The 18,227-nt window shown below is 43.4% G+C and overlaps 1 protein-coding gene across 1 annotated transcript in view; it reads left to right on the forward strand.

The window, feature by feature from the left end:
* Positions 1-17,029: 17,029 nt before the first annotated feature.
* slc24a2 (solute carrier family 24 member 2) overlaps positions 17,030-18,227 on the forward strand; it is a gene marked incomplete at both ends in the record, with an annotated part of 71,410 nt that continues 70,212 nt past the window's right edge. Inside the window, one exon of the mRNA XM_080859925.1 lies at positions 17,030-17,965. Within this exon, the coding sequence (XP_080716051.1) occupies positions 17,030-17,965 (936 nt within the window). The remainder of the gene's footprint in view (positions 17,966-18,227) is intronic.

Genomic DNA, 18,227 nt, shown 5'->3' on the forward strand with positions numbered 1-18,227 from the left:
TTAAAACCGTGTCACGGCAGTTGTTATGATCCATTTTGGTGCAAGATTAATTGGCCTTTAATTCAATAACCTGCAAATGCTCATCCCAAATCAGTGGATACAGCCACGTGAAGAGACTCGCATCATCTGTGTCGCAGCAGAGACTCACCCCGCAAAACCATCTCTTCACCCTGCTACCCTCTGGAAGGCGCTACCGGGCCACTACAGCCCGCACCTCCAGACTGCAGAACAGTTTCATCCCCAGGGCCATCACAGAACTTAATAATCACACTACCCTCCCTACCCTCCACCCAGCACAACTGCACTTTTTTTAGTGGTTGCACAAACTAATTTCGTTGTGTATCTAATGCACAATGACAAATAAAGTCTATTCTATTCTATTCTAACATCTGTGTTTTGACAGACGCATAGGCGAGAAGAGGATGGGAAGGGGTGAGGGTAGTGGAGAAGTGGCCGTCAGCAGCAGGGAAACCAGGACCAGGTTGGAGGTTAGGGATTGATGTGATTGAATCCGTCTCCGCTAAGCTCTACTGTACTTTCATCTGCGCTCACTGGGGCTGGGAGTGGATTGAACTGGCTCCCCTTACAACCTCTAGCACTCCAGAGGTGCCACAGGTCAAACCCTCAGCACATGCTGTGTGTGTGTGTGTGTGTGTGTGTGTCTGTCCCTCATGACTCGTCATATCAAAGATACATCTACATCTACACGTCAAACCCTCAGCACATGCTCTCCCTCCCTCCATTGTATGCTCTGTTTCCTTTCCCTGAAGGGGCTGGGGGTGGGGTGTGGGGTATAGGGGGTGGGGCAGTGGTGTAGTGGTCCCTGGAGAAGTGGGTATACTCTTTATTCCTTTTAAGCAGCCCATACAGCACGGGATAAACGTCCTGTTTTGAGAAGTGGGTATACCCAATGCTGACTGAAAAATAAGTGGGTATACTCTGTATACCTGCATATACCCTGGACTACACCTCTGCTGGAGGGCCTCTGTTTTCTTTCCCTGGAGGGGTTGGAGGTGGGGGGTGGCGTGGTGATTGGGGGTGGGGGTGGGGTGGGGTTGGGGACTAGAACCTTCCATTCTTTACAATCCTGGCGAATGTGCATCATGTGTCATCACCTTAAGTGCACCTTCTCTAACAGACACACCCCTCTCATTCTCTCTCTCTCTCTCTCTCTCTCTCTCTCTCTCTCTCTCTCTCTCTCTCGCTCCCTCTTTACATCTCTTGCTCTGTCTCCCCTCGGTCTTGTATTTAATCTGCTGCGATTTAGACCTGCTGCTTCTGTTGAATAAACCCCACTGTGATTAAAATAGGATTATAGCCTTGCTTTAGCCTGCTGATAACTGAGGGACGTGACATATTTCCCCTCCTGTATTGTCCCTCAGACTTCATGGATGATAGATTGCCAGGACCACATATGTAAGATAAGATAAAACTTTATTTTTAGTTTTACACTGCAAAGTTTCTGACAATCATATGTTCTAAAACAAACAGAAAAAAAAACGTAATTGCCATTAAAAGTTTTACTAACTATTCTTGACGATTTGCCTGGAACTTTGACCAAATTAATTTGGAGGTGGGTGCTGGTGCACTAAACTGAACTATGCACGGGTCCAGGTGTGTATGAGGACTTGGGTTCAAGTCTGGCCTGGGTTGCTTCTCAATCCCACCACCTTCTCATTCCCTGTCCGCTCTCTGTCACATAAAAGCTAACAGAAGCCAAAAATAAATACATTGGGACACCATACAATGACAAGGATTATTTGGGATGATTTACTATGAAGCTTATAGCCAAAAGGTTTTTTTGTCTGTATTATCTAATTGTACCAAATACAGAGTCACCTGTTCCATGACTATATCTTTGTGAACATTAGATACATCTTTATTATTTCATTTGCAGTCTCTTTCTTTACATCTCTCTTTCGCACACAAACACACACATTCTGCCTCTCATTCTCTAGAGGACCCACAGCGTTTGACCTTGGATCGGTTCGGAATCAGGCCCAGCGCAGATATGTTCTGGAATCATCCAACCTCTTGGCAGAGGTGGCCGGTTGTTGTGAGGGGGGCGTTTCCATGGAGATTAAACATGGGAGTCAATCAAAAAAGCGGGAGACAGATTGTGCTGTCGCTGGCCGTCCACCTCAAATTGGATTTCTCAATGAGCAGGAGCGACATGGAAGAGGAGGATAATATGGAGATTTGGGGCAGGGCGCTAAACTGGCATAGATTTGGTTACGGCACAAACGATATACAGTGCAAGAAGGAAGCGTGCAGCAAATGCCACATAGGCTACTCGTGATATCATTGAGCTTTAAAAATAGTCTGTGTATTTTTAACTCGGCAAGTCGTGAGTCATAGGTAGGCTACTGAGTTTAGAAGAACACAACTAAATAATCCAATCTAAATGCAGCAGCAGATGAGTTTTCTTTTGCTTGCAAATTATGGCATCACCGGGTTTGGAGTGCGTGTGGCTTTAGTCACGATTTTAGAAATCATTATCACTTCTCACACCCACTCCTCTGGTGTAAGGGCATTCTGTTTTTGTGCCTGCAGTTTTGGCAGGTTGCCCTGCTCCCAGCATAATCGGGCCGCTTGCCATTTCCCACTGCAGTAACTACCGGCAGCCAGAACTCCTGAGTTATGAAGCGTAGAAATAAAATGATAAACTCGTTGGGGCATGAGTTGTGAATTTTGCACCCCCTGCAGGTTGAGGGGCGTTACTGCAGGTATGTGCGCTGACGCTTGTCATCATTGAGCCCCGCAGCGTGGATCTGCTGAAGCCAAGCACCTGTCTGAAACACCTGCTGCTAGGGGTCAGTCACCTCACACCTGCACAGCATAGGGCTTCACACCACAGTTCCACATACCAAAGGTTACAGCCCATGCCAGCTGCAGGGTGTGGAGTAGGTCCTTGGCAATTTATTGTCAGGAAGAGACACAAACACGACACAATACCATGCAATGCAACACAACATAACACCCTGCAACACAACACAACACAATACCATGCAATACAACACAACATAACACCCTGCAACACAACACAACACAATACCATGCAATACAACACAACACAACACCCTGCAACACAACACAACACAATAACATGCAATACAACACAACATAACACCCTGCAACACAACACAACACAATACCATGCAATACAACACAACACAACACCCTGCAACACAACACAACACAACACAATACCATGCAATACAACACAACACAACACCCTGCAACACAACACAATACCATGCAATACAACACAACATAACACCCTGCAACACAACACAACACAATACCATGCAATACAACACAACACAACACAACACAACACAACACAACACAACACAACACAACACAACACAACACAACACAACAAACACAACACAACACAACACAACACAACACAACACAACACAACACAACACAACACAACACAACACAACACAACACAACACAACACAACACAACACAACACAACACAACACAACACAACACAACACAACACAACACAACACAACATAATATTTGAAAGGTCATGCAAGGTAATACGCTTATCTGCCCAGGACCTGAACACACACACACATACACACACACAAATGCTGTAGGATTGCCCTCCTGACACACACACACACACACACAGACACACACACACACTCACTCATGTCTGGGGGATTTCCCCAGATTTAAAAGATGGAAGGAGATGTGAGGCCATGGTAAGTGTGTGTGTGAGGACACAAAGATGGTTGGAGAGACAGATAATTCCCAACGACTTTTCTGATAGCAATGAGGTGGTGAGTGACCTCACAAGCACCCAGCTTCACCTTTCACACACAGCTCACACACTGGCCTCCTGATGTTGATGGCTTCCTTTAACGTTATACGTATATATAAAAGTAAATATAAACAAATCTGTGTGTGTGTGTGTGTGTGTGTTTGTTTATGCACTGCAAAAAATGCTTTTCTAACCTAGTGTTATTACTCTTATATTGAGATGAAAAATCTAGTTGGTCTTGTTTCTAGCTAAATTGTACTTACCTAGTGCTTTCTTGGTAAGGTTATTTTTACCTATTTCAAGCAAATATTACTTATTTTAAGAAATCTTAACAAGCAAATTTGCTTAACGCACTGGCAGCCAAATTTCCTTGTTTTAAGCAAAATCCTGCTTAAATATGTAATTATTTGTCTTAAATCTAGAGGGGCATTTTTTGCAGTGTGTATAGTACCTTTACAGATGGCTGTATACAGTATGGTTGCCTAAAGAGGATGTTAAACCATTGAAAACAAGAATTGAATTGAAAGCCTGCATACACTGTCTTTATAAAACAAAATGTATTAGTTGTTCAAGCAACATGCCCCTGGGGCTTAGTGACATCATATAAGCATATATTTGTTTGTATACGTATGAATGTCTTATACGGATATTCAATTCAATTCAATTTTATTTGTATAGCGCCATAACAATACAATTGCCTCTAGGCGCTTAACAGAGCCCAGATTCTAAACCCCCTTAGTGCACGCACAATGGCAAGAAAATGCATGGTGTACGTATGAATGTCTTATATGGATATGCATGGTGTACGTATGAATGTCTTATACGGATATGCACTGTGTACGTATGAATTTATGTCAATTAAAATGACCCTGTGCTTACTACAATCCTCGAATCAAAAATAGAGTTTCACTGTGTGTTGCTTTCAGTGTTATTTTCCTTTGTCAGCTTACTTGTAATTGTATCTTTGTTAATATGCGAAATTGTGTTGCTACTTGGGGTGAATACGTTTCCTAAATATATACATGTAAAATGTAACATGTACATTTTTTCTATTTAAGAGATTGCGGTTTCTCACATGTTTTTGAGGTGAAACACAAGACAGTGTGCTGACAACTTGGTACCTGTTTTGGCATTTTTTTGACATGGATTCAGCTGCTATTGTAGCTGTATGTCTAGCAGCGAGTTGGATAATTTGACAACAGCAACTAGAAAAAGTGTGCCTTTCACAGTTGGGAAGTAAGACACTGCAAATGTGAGGCGGCATCCGCTGACACTGGGCAAGTAGGACATCTGCTATGTGACAGTGTGTGGTTCTACTGGCATATGTGTTCTCTCACTCAGGAGTGTGTCTGTGTGTGTCTTGATGTGTGTGTGTGTGTCTACGAGAGTGTCTTCATATGTGTTTGTGTGTGTTTCATGTGTGTGTGTGTGTCTGTGTGTCTTCATATGTGTCTTTGTGTGTGTCTGTGTGTCTTTATGTGTGTGTGCCGTCAATGTGAGTGCGTGTGTGTCTTTGTGTGTGTCTGTGTGTCTTTATGTGTGTGTGCGTCTATGTGAGTGCGTGTGTGTCTTCATATGTGTGTTTGTGTGTGTGTGTCCATGTGAGTGTGTGTGCGTGTGTCTTCACGTGGGTGTGTGTTAGTGCTTTCATGTGTTTGTCAGTGTGTATGGATGGATGGATGGATGGATGTGTGTGTGTGTGTGTGTGTGTGAACCCAGCAAAGTGTGGCGATGAGATTCTGAAACCCCTTTGAACACAAGGGTCTGACTTCCCCTCTCTGCACAGTGGACTGATGAAACCCCCAGTCCCCCCTCGCCCCCCGCCAGTCCCCCCCCCCCCCCCCCCCCGCCCCCCACCAGTGCGCTCCTGTGATTACGACTGTGAAACCTGCCACAGGATGAGCCCGCAGTGCTAATCCCGTTAGCACTGGGGTCGCTGGCCAGCAGAATTCTATGGCAGACCTTCCCCCAGCTCTGGGGGCGTAGTGGTTGTGTCATCAGGCCGAGTGGACTCTATATCCACACACACACTGCAGGACACTGTGGCCCTGTTTGGGCCCAAGAAGAGGACCAGGAACGATTATCACACACATTTGCCTTCTTCTGTCCTTTGGTTCTCGAAAATTGTGTCTGTTCCTTTTGGTCTCTGACTGAAAAATGTACATTTGCACTTTATTATTTATTAGTCATGATCTATTGCTTAAATATTCATTCATTCAGTCACTCATTCATTCATGTATTACTTTATTTATGTATACATTTGTAAGGCCCTTTTAAGAAAATTATTTATTTTGTTATTACTTTTTTATAGCTAATTCTATGTGCTTGAAGTAACTACAGTTCCCATGATGCCTTTTACCTTGATTAGTAACAATGTATGTTTCCCGCAGAATTTGGAAAGAATAAACAGTCCTCTGCATGCTGTAAAGAGGTTTCACAGTCCTATATTTTGGAAATCCACAATAGACAATGGCAACCACGAGACCTGGGATTCATCTTCATAGAAAACATTAGTTTACTTGTGTAACCTCGTCAACGGTGGCTGTGGAAGAGAAGCTCGAGAAAGTTTGGGCTAGGTTCACCATCACAGAACTGGGAGCTGGAAGCTAAAGCTAGTAAGTTAGCTTCATGACCTTCATCCTATTCGTCAAACATCACGGACTACTGGAGTTGTGAGCAGTTGCTACGGGGTTGGTCGGTGACGGTAAACATCTACTGTGAGTACAACTACAACAGCGAGAGTGAACTTTTATCATATCTTTTATCATATCATATCCTCAGTTTTGGATTTCATTCTTCACGGGGAGTACAATGAACTTGGTATAGATAGCCTACTTGAACAGAGATTTACTGAATTGTTGTTTTTAATTGTGTGCTAATGTGTTATACATGTATGTCGTGTTTCATTACATTTTTTCTGATGTAAACTTTCCCTTCCCTTAGTTAATCAATAAGGTACGAGAGTCAGTACTGTATCGTCAATAATGTACTGTTCAATGGTAGGCCCTATGCGTAGCGGACTCTTGAAGAGTACATTATGGACGATATAGTACTGCTCGAGTACCTTATTAATTTTATAATACGGTTGCTAGCGACATTATAAATAGTAAGCTGCCTTTTAGCACAAAATAGTTGTAGCCACCAAACATTGTGTATCGCATTTCACTTGCCTAGAGAAAATAGTCCCTGTGTGTGTGGCTGTTGCTATGCACCGTATTATAATAGAGTATATGACGCATTTTTACGTTAATGGGTTTCTTAAACGGCATTTTGCGGTGATTCAGGTTTTATTGTAGCCTGACGATGTCATACTCATAATTCTAGTCAGAATATGAGTCTGATCCTGCTCCATGGAGCTGTGATTATGGGGCGTGTTTCAACGAACCAGGAAAGAAAATGCCTCTTCGCTCAATTGGTTACCTAGAACCAATCAGAGCAACATAGTATGACCATCTGATACATTAAAGTTTTACCTGATCCCGTAGGAAGGACGGCAAAAACATCTTTTCAATCGACAAATGCCTTAATCGCGTTTCTCTGTTCCTCTTTCAAAATGAATGCGCCGTCAATATCTGTGAGATATGCTTGCTCACGTTATAGTTATTAGCAGCAAGGCTAGCTAGCTACTATGTGTTTTAATGGATTTTTGGTCTAAGCATTAGCAATTACCTAACAATAATGGTCTAGAGAGCTTTAGTTAAGACAAACAATACTCTGCAACTTTTGTATTGCACATACGCAACTAACCGAGTCAATGTAGACATTAAAAAAGTCGTGTCGATAGCTTAATTCACATAAAATATTTCCTACTAACAGGCTCCCGAGACGCCGCCATCTTGGTACTATTTCACATCTACCGTTAATTCAACTCATGCGTTAGTTGATCATCTGTCCATCATCGTATAAAGCCCACCCTGGACCAAAGTTTCCTTGTCTCGTCTTGGCCTTATTTTGCTCTGCTAAGATTAATGGAGTTTGATTCTCACTGGGGAAAAGGTCTGGTAATGAGTAATTATCTCTTTTATTTTTATCACAGTCCACCTCACGGGGGGAAATGTGAATGTCTGGTCATTCTGAGGCCCATTCCCTGCCCTGTCATGTGTGGATAGATGGGAATTTGCTCCTTCAGCCCCCCATATGGGCCTTTTGCTCGGCAGCGCCACACTTATGGAACAGCCTCCCTGACCACCTAAGGGCAACGCAGACGCTTGACTCCTTTAAAGCTGGACTTAAAACATTTTTATTCAGGAAGGCATTTCTGGCCTTGTGTTAAATCTTTTCTGTTAGATTAACAATTAACTGTTAACAATTTTTTATTTTTTTATTTTATTGTATTATTATAGTTCGTTTCTAATATGTAGGCACTCTGAGATTCCTGTGAATGAAAAGTGTGTTAAAAATAAAATGAATTATTATTATTATTATTATATCCCCTGACTGTAAAATTAACCGTTAGATAAAGCCTGCTGACCTGATGTCCATTTTATAACTGAATAAACCACGTTCCATGGGTTTCTTTCTGTGTGTGTGTTTTTGTATGTGTGTCTATGCAAGTGTGTGTATAATCGCGTGTGTTTATGTGTGTGTGTGTGTGTGTGTTTTGGTGGCAGGTTATTTTCACCGTTGCCAAAACTGGCCAAAACTCTCACCGGCTCAGCTATGCTATGCGGCACACACACACACACACACACACACACACATACACACACACACACACACACACACACACACAGCTATACGGCACACAAAAGCCCCAGTTTAGCAGCTGTCGCAGGCCTGGTGTCCGACGGGAAAGCGGGGGGGGTGATGAGCGGAGATGGTGTGCTTGTGTGTGTGGTGGTGGTGGTGGGGTGTTGGTGGTCGGGGGTCTGTGTGTGTGATGGATGCTGGAGCTGCTGGTAGTGTGTGTGTGTGTGTGTGGTAGTGTGTGTGTGTGTGTGTGTGGTAGTGTGTGTGTGTGTGGTAGTGTGTGTGTGTGTGAGGGAGCGAGCGTGTTGTTTTTGCGCCCGTGCCCCAGATCTCGCGCTAATCAAAACAGCTTCCATGACTAGTCATCAGTTTTGGTGGCGGAGAGGGAGCCAGACCTCTGGCAGGACGTCAATGACACGAGGCCCCTTTGTTTTGAGGAGAAGAGAGAGAAAAAGAAAGAGCTGACACTGGCCTGGCATGTCACCCACTCTGGCCACCTACTCGCCACTTGGTACACAGAGCGTCTGTCTGGTGCCGCCGATGCCCAGTTTAGATTGGGGTCCATAAATGAAATGACTCAGAGTTTCACTAACAAGGTCAGTGCTCGGTGGAAGGCCCACTCACACTGACTCATCACGAGGAGCTTCCAGTACTGTTGTGTGTGTGTGTGTGTGTATTCAGGTATTTGTACAATGTTCTTTAATGACCGGCTTTCCTTTTTTTTTCACCTCATGTGTCATGCTGTACCTCAGCATAGTATCAGTCAGCCCTTACATTATCTACTGTTGTCATGGTTACCATTGTTGAGAGCACTGATACAGAACAGTGATTGAACTTTTGACCGGACCCACAGGATGGGGAGGATCTCCTAAAAACAACAGGACACCTGCTGGCCAATTAGAAACAAGCTTTTTCACTCTGGTACAAAAACTAATGTTTGTTGTCATTCCAATTATGTAAATTACATTTCAATAAAATAAACAAATCCCTACCCAGATCCCCACTTATGTGGTGTGTAAATACATTTTTAAATGATCCTGTCTTTTCAGCCTTCTGCCAAAAAGTTCTGGATCCTCCTGTTCTGACCCCTGTGGAGTTCCTTAACAAATTCAGTTGGAAATAACACGTAGCCTTTCCTGCCAAATGCTTCTGGAATGATCTCTGCTTTCCACCCCACCAGGGAGGGCACTACCAGTGGGTGTGTGCAAAAGTTCTCAGTCATTTCAACTCAGGCTACTTAAGTTTGCCCCAGTGTGCAATGACAGCCCCCCCCCCCCCCCCCAACACACACACATTATCCATGGCGTAACCATCAGGATGGAAATTGCTCAAATGAAGACGACTTCACAAACCCGACAAGTGCCCCCCACTCGAACGCCTGCTAGGAACAGAAGGCCGCGCTGGGAGTCCGAGGGAACTAATTACGCCGCGGGACGTGAGAAGCCTGTAGCTGACAGAAATAGAGCCGGGCGGCAAAATGCTCTGAGGGGAAAGTATATCTGTAGCTATCGCCCTGAGTCGGAGCAATTCTTATCCAGTCATCATTCGGAGGCGCCTGTTAATTAACTTGTCCATCGGAGAGAGGAGATGGAGACATGTTGCAAGAGGGGGGAAAACCACCCCAGAGCTGGACCGAGGGGAGGGAAGAGAGAAAGAGAGAGAGAGAGAGAGAGAGAGAGAGAGAGAGAGAGTAAAAAAGAAAAGAGAAAGAAGCAAACGAAATGGAAGAGAGGGTGCAGGAGAGGGAAGAAAGAGAGAGAAGAAAGAGAGAGAGAGAGGAAAAAATAAAGGAGAAAGAAGCAAACGAAATGGAAGAGAGGGTGCAGGAGAGGGAAGAAAGAGAGAGAAGAAAGAGAGGGAAGAAAGAGAGAGAAGAAAGAGAGAAGAAAGAGAGAGAAGAAAGAGAGAATAGAGAGGTTGGGAAGGACAAGTATGATAAGGGGAAGAGAGGGGTTGGGAGAATGAAGAGCGAGAAAAAGAGATGGTGGAGGACAAAGGAAAGAGAGACAGATTAGTGCAAAAAAAATCGACAGGACATTAATTTAACAGACCGCACACTAATGGATAACCTCCTACACTTCCACATTAGCCAAGGCAATCAGAAACTCACCATCACTGTCCAGTGAATGTGTTCTGTCCTTCACTCAGGTCCCGGGCTCACGTGTGTGTGATGGATGGTCTCCCGCAGGACTTGCTCTGCTCTTACGGTGAGACTTTCCTGTCTCCGAAGCAATAGTGCATCTCTATGTTTGCATCGATATGTTAGCATCTCTATATTAGCATCTTTATGCTAGCATCTCTATGCTAGCATCTCTATATTAGCACCTCTATATTAGCATCTCTATGCTAGCATCTCTATGTTAGCATCTCTATATCTGCATCGTTATGCTAGCACCTCTATATTAGCATCGCTATGCTAGCATCTCTATATTAGCATCTCTATGCTAGCATCTTTATGTTAGCATCTCTATATCAGCATCTCTATATTAGCATCTCTATGTTAGCATCTCTATATCAGCATCTCTATGCTAGCATCTTTATGTTAGCATCTCTATATCCGCATCTCTATACTACCATATCTATGCTAACATCTTTATATTGGCATCTCAGAATCAGATTCAGGTTTTATTGGCCAAGTTAGTTTGCACAAACAAGGAATTTCTCTTGGTACAGTGGCTCTCAGTGTGCTTAGACATATTACACAAAATATACATCACAACACAAAACAATACAACAGTGCAATGGTCTAACAGTCCAAGAAGTCTAAAAAAGTATATACAAGGAGGAATAGTGCAAAGAAGATGAGGGTCCAGAAAGTGCGGAATGAGTATGACGGATATGAAGTAAGGGGGAAATAAATAGATATGGTTATTGCAATGATCCAGGGTTATTTCACAGTATCACAATGTGTTAGCTGTTCAGTTAAGAGACGGCAAGAGGGAAGAAACTGTTTTGTGTCTGGCGGTTTTGGCGAACAGAGATCTGTAGCGCCTACCAGAGGGGAGGAGTTGGAATAGGTTGTGTCTTTATATTCTCAATATTGGTATCTATCTCTATATTAAAAACCCCAAGATGCAAAGCAGTACAGACTTAAGGAGTAAAGGAAAAAATGCTCGGGATGTTCTGTGTAACATGGTGGACCCTTGTAACAAAAAAAGGACATAAATACAGTATATTCAATTAGTGTGTGTGCGTCATTCCCACAAGCTTTATGTTGCTATCACCTTGTAGGCCAGGCAAAATAGTGTCTTACGACAGACTAATTGTAAAAAAAAAAAAAAATTCAGCATAGATCATTTCTATGAGGTGTCGATTCTAAAAGTCCTAAGAAATCCTAGTTGAGGAAATATGTTTAATTCTCATCAATCTGAGTTGTGTGCTAATAATGCATGGCAAAAATACACCTGAAAAATGTTTTTTTTTTCCCTTTACTCCAATCAAAATAAAACTTTACACAATGAAAGTACCAATAAAACTTTTTGTATTACAAGTTTCTTGTGAAATTGATTTTAATATGCACACGAGCTCCACACTTATTGAATATGTCCATAGGCAGAAACACCATTCATATGTATGACAAATACATCGGTCCAATCTTCATCCAATAATCCTACTGCCTGAAAACTGCCTGGCTTGGTAGCACCTGCCAGGGGTATGGTGGTTTTCCCTATGCAATCAGGACATATAAATGAGTGTGACACTCATGTGCATATTAAAATTAATTTCTAAAGAAACTTGTAATACAAAAAAATGTATGAATCATGTATACTTTTACTATGTAAAGTTTTATTGTGGTAGGAGTAAAGGAAAAAAATAAGCCTATTTGGGTGTATTTTGGGCATATTCGATTAGTGTAGGCCTATAGCTCATTTGCATATTAAAATTAATTTCCAAAGAAACTTGTAAAACAAAAACATTTACTTTTCATGGGTACTTTCATTGTGTAAAGTTTTATTTTGATAGGAGTAAAGGAAAAATTGTGCATTACAATTTTGAGGTGTACTTTTGCCATGCATTATTAGCATCATACATCTCAGATTGATGAGAATTAAACATATTTCCTCAACTAGGATTTCTCAGGACTTTTAGTATGTTGTACTGGAAACCTCATAGTAAAGATCTATGCTGACAATTAATTCTATTTTTGGGCTCCAAAATGGGCTATTTTGCCTGGCCTTTTGCTCTAGCAGTTCTTTGTGTCTCGTTTACTCCACGGTTATTCACCCAGAAGGGCTGGTGGAGATTCTCACTGGAAATCAAGTGATTGGGTGGAGGGACAATAATGATAGATCTCATCTGGAGAAGATTTGAGGGGAAAAAATACACTGTTTCTCTCAACCCACCGCTGAGGCTCATGGGAGATCTTTCATCATATCACTCCCATCTGATTGGCTTGAGACAACAAGGGGGAGTGCCCAGAGTGCCTCAATGACTCATCAGATATGTAAATACACTGATAATGAAATCATCAATTCGCTGAACACAAATCAATATACCAGGCTCATTTGTTTGTTTTATTTGTACATATTTGTTTTCTGAAGAATGTGCTGGTATTTGAATGATCCTACATGCCACAAACAGGAATACAAATCCACAACCCCACCGTACATTGATGTGAATAAGCCCGTAAATGTGTGAAGATGTACTTTTTCTTTTATGATTCAAATTATTGATGTGAATGGGCATTTTCTGTCTTTATTTAAAATAGGACAGGATATAAAAAACAGTTGGAAAAAAAAGGAATTCCCTGATGACGACGTGAATAAGCAGCATAAACAGCATGACTCATATCACTAGTCATAGGATCTCAGAGCCGTGACTGTTGGGAGAAGTGGCGAAGCCTAGCATTAATTACTAAAGATAAAGCCCCATCATGCATCTGTGTCTGACATTAGCTGGCATCAAGATGGATGCTAGCTCTAACCCCAGTTAAGCCACTGCTGGCCATGTGGGTGCCGTTAGCAGAATTGCTTTGTAGTGCCCACCCCCCAATTTTATTATTATGATATATATCTATCTGTGTTCATATATATTATATATATAAAATAAAAATAATAATGTGAATCTCTTAAAATAATATGACTTTTAATGTAAATCTACAATACAAAAAACAAGTCACACAAATGTGAATGCAAACACCAGAGGCAAATACATACATGAAGCCTATACCCTAGGCTACACAGTGTCCTTTTAATTTAGCTGAAATTGCAAATAACATAATTTGCTCTGTGTCTCTTTTTTCAATATTGAAATAAAATGAATTGTAGCCAACTTGATGCTATATGATGATGCAGTATTGCTAAATGGTGTATTGTCACTAAGATTCTTGGTTCAGGCTGCATGTTCATAATTTGACCTTTTAGCAAAAAGAAAAATGTAAGACCGTCTTTACTGTTTCGGGTGGGGACATATAGTTGGTAGTTATGTGAATCTCATACTACATAACAATGTCCATGTCCAACTATTTATTACTTCATGTTTTATGTGTCCTCTTATATGTGCTGGCTATATGTTGTAGATCAAATTGCCCCTTGGGGACATTAAAGACTTTCAATCAATCAATCAATCATTACAAGATGAGATTTGTGTTAGTGGAGTTTAGGAGTGCAACAAGCCATGCTATACACATTGAGGATTGGCCAATCAGATGAGATGCTGAAGTAGGAGAGACTGATGCATAGCTAAATGGACATTGTGTGAATCATGTCTTAAACAACTCCCTTAGAATAAACCACACTCTCACTAAATGAAATACTGGCTAGCGATAGCTTTTTTGCCCCAGACGAGGATTGCAACATTACATTTCATTTCTAAATTGAGCATAAAATGAAGCCTATATACACTTTCTAACTTTGTTTATTGCCTTGAATGCATACATTGTGTAGGCTAGTGTCCCTGAATCTTAAGATAGAACATGTTCAAACAACAAGAAAGGCAAGACCATCGATACGCAGTTTTTTTCTGCTTCCCGACAGAAGCGCATTGCGAAACAAAAGAAGAAGAAAACATGGACACGTTATTTCGTAATTATGATGTCATAATTACAAGAAAAGAGCTCACAATTTTGTAAAAATATCTCGTACATTCCAGAAAAACTCAGGAACGGCATCGTCTGTGTTTTCCTATGCGAATACAATAAGCTTCTGTAATATAGGAGATTATTTAGTATCTATTTAACAATTGTTTTTGTGCCCTTGCATGCCCGTAGTGGTAGACGCATCTTCGTCACTCGGTTCCAACATCTTCTTCAAACGATGGAAATGCCACCGCGCCCAACTACACAGGTTGGTGAAATGACTCGCGATTGCCAGACCGCGCCTATTTAAGTACCCCCACCCCCATCCCCACACCGCACCACCTACCAAACACTCTCCGTTTCACGTGGTCGAGCGAGCCCACCCATGAGGGCAGCGGGAGGTGGAGGCGTGTTCTAGTGTCTTTGCTGTTAGATTAGCAGAATATTTCCGACGAACCGGATTTGGAGCGGTGGGAAGGTAGTAGGATGAGTGCAGGTTGGTGCTTTGTCGGGTTGGTAGTCAGTCTCTCGCACCCCCTCCTCTGTTGACGGCGAGGATAACAGACATTGCATTTCACCAGGAGCAAGAGGGCAGGAGAGAGGATTGCACTCCCGCATCCAACCTGCTGCTGCTGCCGCCCTCAACTGCGCGTATCTTTCCGCCTCTAAAAGGTAAGATCTTTTACATGCGCTGCCGAGTCGTATCATATAATGACAATACGCAATACGTCTTCTCTGAGGCAGGCAGGTTGAGGTCACTCAAACATAATGACAGTCTAGTTTGTTCTCAGCGCACTGTGTGAGTTCATCATTGAAACGTAGAACGCGGCGGTTGTACTCAGTTGAGCCCCGTGACATCGCGTCCAATTCGTTAATGAGGTGCGTTCTAAATGAAAAACCGTTAATTTTGAATCATTTGATTTTACGCACATTCTGAAAAGATGTCCAGATGACAACAGGCGACAAGGTTAATCTGAGGGCGACAGGTACGTTGGTGGTATAGATAGCTACCAGGAATGTTTGATATTCAGAAAGGCTTCTGCGGTGTAATGGTGACATACTGAGTCGACTATTATTTGTGTTCCTGTCAGATTGTTTTAAAAAGGGAAAGTTGGGATTTCTGAAGCAGACTGGTTAAACGCAGGATTTAAAATGAGGGTCCATGTGCATCCGATGTGAATGGGACTGATCCCATTATAGCACTAACATATTGGTGTCAGGGAAGTTTCGTTTAGATCACGCTGAGTGGGAAATAGAGGCACATTTAACGAAACCTAAAGGAGAGTATTTGTCAAACGCATGTGATCGACATGTAGGCTACGCCATAGCCTATGAGTGAAAATGTAGCGTCGTTTGAGTGAAAGAGCACGGTGGTGTGTTCATGTGAATCCATAGGGCAAACAAGAGACTCTTCTGAAATGCGCAAACAGAATACTATGTTATGTCAATGCTGTGGGTAAAAGTATGATTATTATTCTGTAATGATTTCTCCGCATAGCTGATAATCACTCAAGTTGCACTGGCCTTTAAAAAAAAAAAGTGTTTTATCACGCAGAAAAGCGGCATTTCAACACAGATGGCTATCAAAATCTTTAAATTACACATACCATTTAACAGTTTCAATTTGAAGCACTTTCTACACCTAGCCTTGTGTTGCCCCAGACATTTGACTTATCCAGTGTAATGTTCTTCTCACAACATAGAATAACAGTTCCTGTGATGACTGCAAAAAACCCTAACCTGTCATACCTAGCTGAGCCCTTTTCTTCGAAAGAAACCTTCCAATCATCTAAATTGATCATTTTGTTTATCAGGAAGAACACCATAACTAACCCAGTGTGTGTGTATGTGCGACCGCATCTTCAATTTATTGTGCCTCCCAGTCGCCAGCTACTTGGGTCTGTGTCTGACCTGAACCGTAGGCCCTCTTTTTGATTAAGAGTGCGACTGACCTTGCCTTCCCTTCCGTGACCTTGACGGATTGTGTGGTGGTCAGCACAGCTGCCCTACTCAGATGGTCGTCAGCATTTGGAGTCTCCCTATTCAGCATGTTTATTTGGGCTTGGGAGCATTGCGTATGATATAACCAATGCCATACCAGTGACAGTGACCTGATTGGATTGAATGGTTCCTAGTATATTTACATAATGATGTACAGTTTGTTTGTTATTTTGGCCAGAGGATTGCAGTGTTTTTTTTTAATTATAAAAGCTGTGACAAATTAACAATAATTTCTATTTGTGTCTGTGTGTATGGTGTCCATGTGTATGGTGTGTGTGTGTGTGTGTGTGTGTGTGTGTGTACGGTGTGTGTGTGTATTCTCTTCACCACACAGGGGCTAATATGAGGAAGCCCGTCGGTGTGCACGACCCAGGAAGGCATCAAGCTCCTGCTTACTCTCTTTAAATCCTCCAGTTGTCCCATCATGCTTTGCTCCAAATAGACCCCTGACCCTGACTGCTCTCAACAACCACACGCTACGACGCACGCAGTCGCTCACAGACACCCCAAGCATCCCTTACACACACACACACACAGCAAAGATGGGCCTGGACGTGGCACTACACGAGCCCCTGATGAATACGGGGTGTAAGCGGCAGCAGTACCTGCACGTGCGCAGGAAGCTGAGGCCGTTGCGTATCGCTGGCTTCGTCCTTAGTCTGGCAGCAATAAGCACAGTCCCTTTTGTTTTCGGTGCCTTCCCTTCGGTCTTCGGGACGCGCCATTCGGAAGTCTCTTCCTCCTCCTCCTCGTCCCCGTTAGGCGGGGGCCTCGTTCTCCTCGCTGACTCGGCTCCACACAGGACTCTGCTCTCCACCGACAGCCGGCTCCCGGGGGAGAACGCCTCCGCGGAGGACACGCCGGTGGCCATGAGGTCGTCGGCGGACGGCAACGAGTCGTCGCAGGGCGAGTATCCCGAGGACCTGTTCAGCCTGGCGGAGCGGCGGCAGGGCGCGGTGGTGCTGCACATGATCGGCATGCTGTACATGTTCATCGCGCTCGCCATCGTGTGCGACGAGTTCTTCGTGCCCGCGCTCACCGTCATCATCGAGAAGTTCGGCATCTCCGACGACGTGGCCGGCGCCACCTTCATGGCCGCGGGCGGCTCCGCCCCGGAACTCTTCACGTCCATCATCGGCGTGTTCGTCTCGCACAGCAACGTGGGCATCGGCACCATCGTGGGCTCGGCCGTGTTCAACATCCTCTTCGTCATCGGGATGTGCGCCCTCTTCTCAAGAGAGATCCTCAACCTCACCTGGTGGCCCCTCTTCCGCGACGTCTCCTTCTACATCCTGGACCTGATCATGCTCATCGTGTTCTTCCTGGATAACTACATCAGCTACCTGGAGAGTATTGCGCTGCTCAGCTCCTACGCCACCTACGTGATCTTTATGAAGTACAATTCCAAAATGGAGTCGCTGGTCAAATCCTGCGTGAACCGGAACCAGGTGGTGGAAGTGGAGGAGGCCCCGCCCAAGGTCAGTACTGCTTTATATATTTTGTGATTTTTTTATTCTTCCCTGTAAATATCAGCCTGGCAGTAACCCCCCCGCTGCCCCGTCCCCAAGAGGGCCGTCCCGTCAGAGGAAGGAGCAGTTATTTGTGAAGTCTCAGGAAAAGCAGGCGTCTAACGGAAAGTAGGCCTGGGAATGTTGCCAGGCAACAGGTAGACATCTTCTCTCCTGAGATAGCCCTCTCCCTCAACACCATAACTCTCTCTCTCTTACACACACATACACA

Source organism: Sprattus sprattus, assembly GCF_963457725.1.
Source record: "Sprattus sprattus genome assembly, chromosome: 21".
In the NCBI taxonomy this organism is placed as follows: domain Eukaryota; kingdom Metazoa; phylum Chordata; class Actinopteri; order Clupeiformes; family Clupeidae; genus Sprattus; species Sprattus sprattus.